This window comes from Hakea prostrata, chromosome 7 (genome assembly GCF_041222555.1).
Source record: "Hakea prostrata isolate BN-2017 chromosome 7, UWA_Hpros_2, whole genome shotgun sequence".
NCBI classification, from domain to species: Eukaryota; Viridiplantae; Streptophyta; class Magnoliopsida; order Proteales; family Proteaceae; genus Hakea; species Hakea prostrata.
The window spans coordinates 33623033-33630188 of NC_142606.1; the positions used below are offsets into that span (position 1 = coordinate 33623033).

At 38.2% G+C, this 7156-nt stretch overlaps 1 protein-coding gene across 1 annotated transcript; it reads right to left on the bottom strand.

The window, feature by feature from the left end:
- Positions 1-553: 553 nt before the first annotated feature.
- Positions 554-6452, bottom strand: LOC149010933 (TMV resistance protein N-like). Its single transcript, XM_089162511.1, has 5 exons — positions 5579-6452; positions 3589-4666; positions 2999-3274; positions 2211-2792; positions 554-2177 (listed from the first exon to the last, which is right to left on the bottom strand). The coding sequence occupies exons 1-5, from the start codon at positions 6226-6228 to the stop codon at positions 732-734; spliced, it is 4032 nt and encodes a 1343-aa protein (XP_089018637.1). The 5' UTR covers positions 6229-6452; the 3' UTR covers positions 554-731.
- Between the last annotated feature and the right edge of the window lie 704 nt (positions 6453-7156).

Here is a 7156-nt window from a genome sequence, read left to right on the forward strand (position 1 = left end):
TGTGGAATATTCCAAAGGAATCATTAACTCGAATCTGGGCAGCCAAGCATAGTTTAGCAGAAAATCAGCAATAGTTCAGCAACTTCGGATAGGGATTCGGAGGGCTATACGGGGTCAAATCGAGTGGGGTTTTCTCTTACAAGTCAATCAAGAAGTCTAGTTTTAGGAAATACCTTCAGATCGAGCATGGGAGTTCATTAGGTACTTCGACTAGTTCACCCCTCTTCAAGCCGCAGATTCTAAACAACCACTGACAATGCTTCCAAGTATGGAGCACCATCCACAAAATCCATGAGTTTCGGGTCAAACACCATGTCTTCCATAAAGAGGGCCCACAATGACTTCTACCTTCACTTTGGGACATGGATCTATCCTAAGGGAAAGGTCGGACAAGACTTCCTAAGGTTTTCAAAGGTAGTAACACTGATAACAAGGTCCAACTTCAAGGTCTAACATTAAACAAGCCTTTCTTTATCCCAAAACAAATAGGGTGTCCCGGCTAGGTTTGGGCTGGATTTCACATCAGCTACCGATTTCGGATCTGAATTCATGGATTTTAATTGAACTTGAGTTGTATGGTCAAATTTAGGTGGAGAAGATCTTAACCTAAAAAAAGGACAAAATTTGAGAAAAACGGTAGTAAGAGGTTAGGGATAGAGATAGGGTTGCAAAAAAACAAAGAGGGAGAGAGAGTGTACCTGCAATTGTAATGCTTGAGAGTCGATTAATCACTATTGATCAGTAGAAATGCATCCATTAATATTCAGGCACTCTAGATTTTGCAACCTATCAAGTCCCTGAATCTCTGATAACTTCTTGCAGTCTAAAGCTGATACCCTCGTCAGCTTCTTCAAGTTGGACAAATATGGTAAGGTTTCAATAGAAATGCATCCATCGATAGACAACGTCTCAAGATTTTCCAACCTATCGAGCCCCTGAATCTCAAGTAACTTTTCGCAGCCTTTAGTTGATAGCCACTGTAGCTTCTTCAAGTTGGACAAATATGGTAAGGTTTCAATAGAAATGCATCCATCGATAAACAAGTCCTCTAGATTTTCCAACCTATCGAGCCCCTGAATCTCAAGTAACTTCTCGCAGCCTTCAGTTGATAGCCACCGCAGGTTCTTCAAGTTGGACAGAGATGGTAACGTTTCAATAGAAATGCATCCATTGATATACAAGTACTCTAGATTTTCCAACTTGTCGAGCCCCTGAATCTCAAGTAACTTCTTGCAGCCTTCAGTTGAGAGCCACCGCAGCTTCTTCATGTTGGACAGAGATGGTAACGTTTCAATAGAAATGCATCCATTGATAAACAACGTCTCAAGATTTTCCAACCTATCGAGCCCCTGAATCTCAAGTAACTTCTCACAGCCTTCAGTTGATAGCTCCCCCAGTTTCTTCAAGTTGGACAGAGATGGTAACGTTTCAATAGAAATGCATCCATTGATAGACAAGTCCTCTAGATTTTCCAACCTATCGAGCCCCTGAATCTCAAGTAACTTCTTGTAGCCTTCAATTGATAGCCACCTCAGCTTCTTCAAGTTGGATAGAGATGGTAATGTTTCAATAGAAATGCATCCATTGATAGACAACGTCTCCATATTTTCCAACCTATCGAGCCCCTGAATCTCAAGTAACTTCTCGCAGCCTTCAGTTGATAGCCCCCCCAGTTTCTTCAAGTTGGACAGAGATGGTAATGTTTCAATAGAAATGCATCCATTGATATACAAGTACTCTAGATTTTCCAACTTGTCGAGCCCCTGAATCTCAAGTAACTTCTTGCAGCCTTTAGTTGATAGCCCCCCAAGTTTCTTCAAGTTTGACAGAGATGGTAAGGTTTCAATAGAAATGCATCCATCGATAGACAAGTCCTCTAGATTTTCCAACCTATCGAGCCCCTGAATCTCAAGTAACTTCTCGCAGCCTTCAGTTGATATCCACCGCAGCTTCTTCAAGTTGGACAGAGATGGTAACGTTTCAATAGAAATGCATCCATTGATATACAAGTACTCTAGATTTTCCAACTTGTCGAGCCCCTGAATCTCAAGTAACTTCTCGCAGTCTTCAGTTGATAGCCATTGCAGCTTCTTCAAGTTGGATAGAAATGGTAATGTTTCAATAGAAATGCATTTAATGATATCCAAGTCCACTAGATTTTCCAAACTATCAAGTCCCTAAATCTCTGATAACTTCTTGCAGCTTCTAGCCGATAGGATCTTCAGCTTCTTCAAGTGTGACAGGGATGGTAACGTTTCAATAGAAATGCATCCATCGATAGACAACTCCTTTAGATTTTCCAACCTATCGAGCCCCGGAATCTCAAGTAACTTCTTGCAGCTTCTAGATGATAGGATCTTCAGCTTCTTCAAGTTTGACATAGATGGTAATGTTTCAATAGAAATGCATCCATCGATAGACAACGTCTCAAGATTTTCCAACCTATCGAGCCCCTGAATCTCAAGTAACTTCTCGCAGCCTTCAGTTGATAGCCACCGCAGCTTCTTCAAGTTGGACAGAGATGGTAAGGTTTTAATAGAAATGCATCCATTGATAGACAACTCCTTTAGATTTTCCAACCTATCGAGCCCCGGAATCTCAAGTAACTTCTTGCATCCACTCATGTTCAATGTGACTAAACCCTTAAGATGACCAATGGAGTCATCAACTTCAACCAAATTGTAGCATTGATCAATAAGCAATACCTCCAACTGTTTATTTGTTGACAAATTTGGAATTCGGGATAGTTTATGACATTCTCTTAGCTGCAGAACTTTAAGAGTTAATACCTCCTGCATAACAAAACAACAACAACTTGATTATGAGATATTAATTAAATGATGACCTTATACATACATACAATAGACAACAACAAATTACAATAATTTCAAAATTAGAAAGGGGAAAAGAAGAAGAAGAAGAGAGAGAGAGAGAGAGAGAGAGAGAGAGAGAGAGAGAGAGAGAGAGAGAGAGAGAGCTCTTATTCTTAGAGACCTACCTTGATATACTGCCAACCTATCCAATTCTCCGTGATGTCACTCCAAGACAAATCTATAACACACAATCTCCTTAGATTTGGTAGTACAAATTGCACAGAGCAACCGTCCCAACTAAGGTATCTCAAGTTTGGGAAGAAATGCTCATGGTTTCCGGCAACCTCGGCATTTTGAAGCTCAAGAATCCTTAGTCGAGTCATTGAACTGAATCCTTCAATTATCATACGTTCGTCATCAAAAGAGCAGTTATATTGGAGTCCTTCGACTTTCTCTGTTCCCTGCAAAACAAAGTTGTCAACATTGACAAAGCTTGCTTATCGCCCATGTATAATGAAACAATGACCCCATTCAAGTCATTATAATATTAGACTAGGCTGAAAGCTTAAATATTACAAGTTGGGCTGTGGGTGTAGGATCCTTTGTTCGATGGATCCACCCATGCATGTCTAACATTAGATTTCAAGTGCTACATTTATTTTAAAAGATATCTTTAGCTAAAACTACATAGGTTCTAATTCTTTAAATCATCAGAATGAAAAAATAAATAAAAAAACACAAATTTAGATGTATTAGTCATTTATTGAGAACAAACCTCTTGAGTACTTAGAATTTCCTTTACGTCCTCAAGTGACCACAGTCTACTACGTTTCCCAGGCTCGTCAAAGTTTTCTTGGCGAACAATTTCCCTTCCAAGGTCTCTTAGCTGATCATGCATGCTGAACTCATTTCTTTCATTAATCTCAATGAGTGACTTTAGGCAAAGATTGTCAATTCCTAGGTTAAAGTCATCCCATATATAACATACAATGTCTTTTTTCCTTCCAATAAAAAAGCAAGCAATATCGAGAAACATCACTTGCTCCTCATGATTTAATCCATCATAACTTATTCTTAATATCTCTTGCACTTCTTTGTTAGGACTATTGGCTAACTTCTCCACGACTTCTTTCCATATTTTTTCTTCTCTTGAATATAAATTTGAACCTATAACCTTGAGTGCCAAAGGAAGTCCTCCAATACTTCTTAGTGCATTTTTTGAGAGTTCCAAATACTTTGTTGGAGGATGGTCAGTCTTGAAGGCATGCCTGCTGAAAAGTAAAAGTGACTCGTTTGGATTCATTTCATCAGGCCTGTATATGTTGTCTTGAACTCCAAGATTATCCAAAACACGTTTGTCCCTTGTGGTAATAATAATCTTACTTCCAACACCAAACCAATCACCCTCTCCAATTATTGCATTCAAATTAGTATCTCTATCAACATCATCAAGAATGATCAGAACTTTTTTAGTGGCTAATCTTTCCCTAATCACATTAATTCCTTCATCCTCATTGCGGATTTTTGGATTCTCCAAGGTCAAGATATCAGTGACAAGTTGGCTTTGCAAATGGACAATTCCCTTTGTTTTGGAAGTTTCCCGAACATCTCTTAGAAAGCTACATCCTTCAAAACCATGATAGACTTTATTGTACACGCACCTGGCAATTGTTGTTTTACCAATACCACCGATGCCAAGGATGCCCACAATCTGTTTAGGGTTGCTTAGCAACCTCTCTATTTCTTTTTCATGAGAATCCATTCCAACCATATTCTTTGAAATATACAACGGGGTCTTGTCTAATTTCTTCCAAACTTCATCCACAATTAAACTTACTACACTTCCTTCGTGCCTGCATTATTCAAACAAGAAAGAAAAAAAAAAGTTAAATAATGACATGTACCTACTTCTTTCTCATTGAAGAGATATTTCTTTCTCAATATTTCTTTCTCATTGAAGAGATATTTGTTAACAGAATGAATGAACATCACAGATCCTTATGGAAAAAACATAAACAAGCTCCAGTGGCATAACTTTTTAGGGTCATAAGTGATCTTTCAAAATTCTGTTATTTGCAGCAATGGTGTCATTTTGGAATTATATAGAATAAAACTCCAAGTCTTATTGAGCTGATTTAGATTATTGAAACCCCAAACCAACCCAAAATACAGCGGAACCAAAGAGGCCAACACCAATTCAAAGCTGGCACAAGCCAGACTGGAACCAAAACTAAGCATATAATAGCCAATATAATCCCAAGAAGAAGAAGAAGAAAAAAAAACCTATTTTCCCATAGACTTTTATGTGTATATTAAGCTGAATCCAAACCAAGCCCAAATTTGCACCAAAAAAGGAAAAAGAAAAAAACACAGCCCTAATTGGACTAAGACGAACCAATTTACTAAAAAACTGATACTAACCCAAAACCCAAGTTTTCATATTGCCTTTGTTTTGATTTCCTGGTCGCTCATACAAATCCTTGCATGGCCATCAACGTTCAAAAGAAGACCGCCTCATAGTCATAGCCCAGCAATCAATGGATGGGAGTGTACACTAGGCTAAAACATTATATACCATGATAATAATGCAACTTATTTGATAATAGGCACCAAACATGATTTCAGGAATCAGCTGCGACTCTTGAAACCCCGTGCCGTGCAGTGCAGTGCAGTGCAGCAGATCCTCAAATTTTATTTCAGAGAACCATATAAGTAAGTTATTAATTTAATGAAGGTAAAATAGCTGTATGTACATTCGGTCTTACCCATCAGCAGTATTCTCGAGATCCCAGCCTGACAATGCACCAACGTCGCTCAAAGCCATCCTCCACTCTAGTAGAGTCTCTTTGTCGATTCTTTTCTGCTGATGATGTTGGAAAGCGGTCCCATAGCTACCAGTCTGGTTCCGAACCTCTCTTGGATCAACGTGATAGAAAACAGGGAACGCTATTATTTGTCTTGTTGGACTTGGGCCTTCCTTCTTTTTCTTTTTCATGCACTTGGAAATCTCGGCGAGTTCGCGGAGGCACCATTTACTCGAAGCATAACCTTTTGAGAAGATGACAATAGCGATTTTGGACCGATGGATCGCAGATTTAAGCTCTTCAGAGATCTTTTCTCCTTTTTGGAGTTTTTCGCTGTCAATGAACGTGTGGATTCCCTTACCGTGAAGGGCTAGGTAGAGGTGGTCGGTGAAGTTGGTGCGGGTGTCCTCACCTCTAAAGCTCAAGAACACCTCGTATTCTTGCCCAGAGCAAGAAGAGGTGGAATCTGAGGAATCACAGTCTTGTGTGGCAGATGATGATGCTTCATCACTGTTCCTGTTTGCAGGAGGAGCATCATCAGTAACTTTGTGGAAGAGTTTCTTCAAAAGAACGATGAGTAGAATCCCTCCTACAACTCGAAAAGTATACATGTTTTCTCCCCTTAATTTCAAGATGCGGATGAGATTTAGGAGCAGAACCTGGAAGACAACTTGGTTTTATCACTTGCTTTCTCACTGATATTCGGCTGGAAAGACTACAATAGAAATGAAATTAAATGAAGTAGCATGAAGTTTCAGGATTTTTCCGGAAGAAAGAAAAATGAGGGAGAGATGGGATACTCAAATGCCTCTTAACTTACAGAAGCTGGACCGTAACTCAGATGGCAGAGAGAGGGTACAAGAAAAGAAACATGCGATAAGTATTGTTAATTATAAAGGGTAAATTACAACAAATTAAACAAGACCAGAGGCTAATCCTTGCGGGAGGCATATGTAATATTCACATCTCAATTTTGTATGTATAAAGGGCATTTTTGTACAAAAAGAAATAGATAAGAGAGGTCTGTTTCTTGTTCCTGATAGGTTTTACTATGAAAGAGAGGACAAACGTCTCGCTAGAATAAACAATTTTATTTGAAACTGATAGTCTGCTAACCCTCTTGCACGTCTAATTATATTAGCACTTTTAATCATAACAAAAGTTGTTAATCATTTTCAATAAACGAGAATAACTTATTTTATATCCACCCATCTTCCACGTCTAATTATATTATATATTTACATTTGATACCATTATTGTATCTTGTGCTTCCTACTTTTATTTTATGTTATTTTCATAATCAATGTATTTGACTATTAAAATAAATAATTTCATTGGAAATTGATTCTGTTTATATAAACACTAAACTTCAAGGTTTCTGATCAAACATTATCTATTTAGCAATTATTAATTACAATAATTATTGTTAATTGTTCACGAGGAACATGGGGAACCTTTTATATATCCACCTATCTTGATCCCACCCACCTTCATTTATTTCTTGTATGCCCACTCATATAATATATATTTAATCTAGTC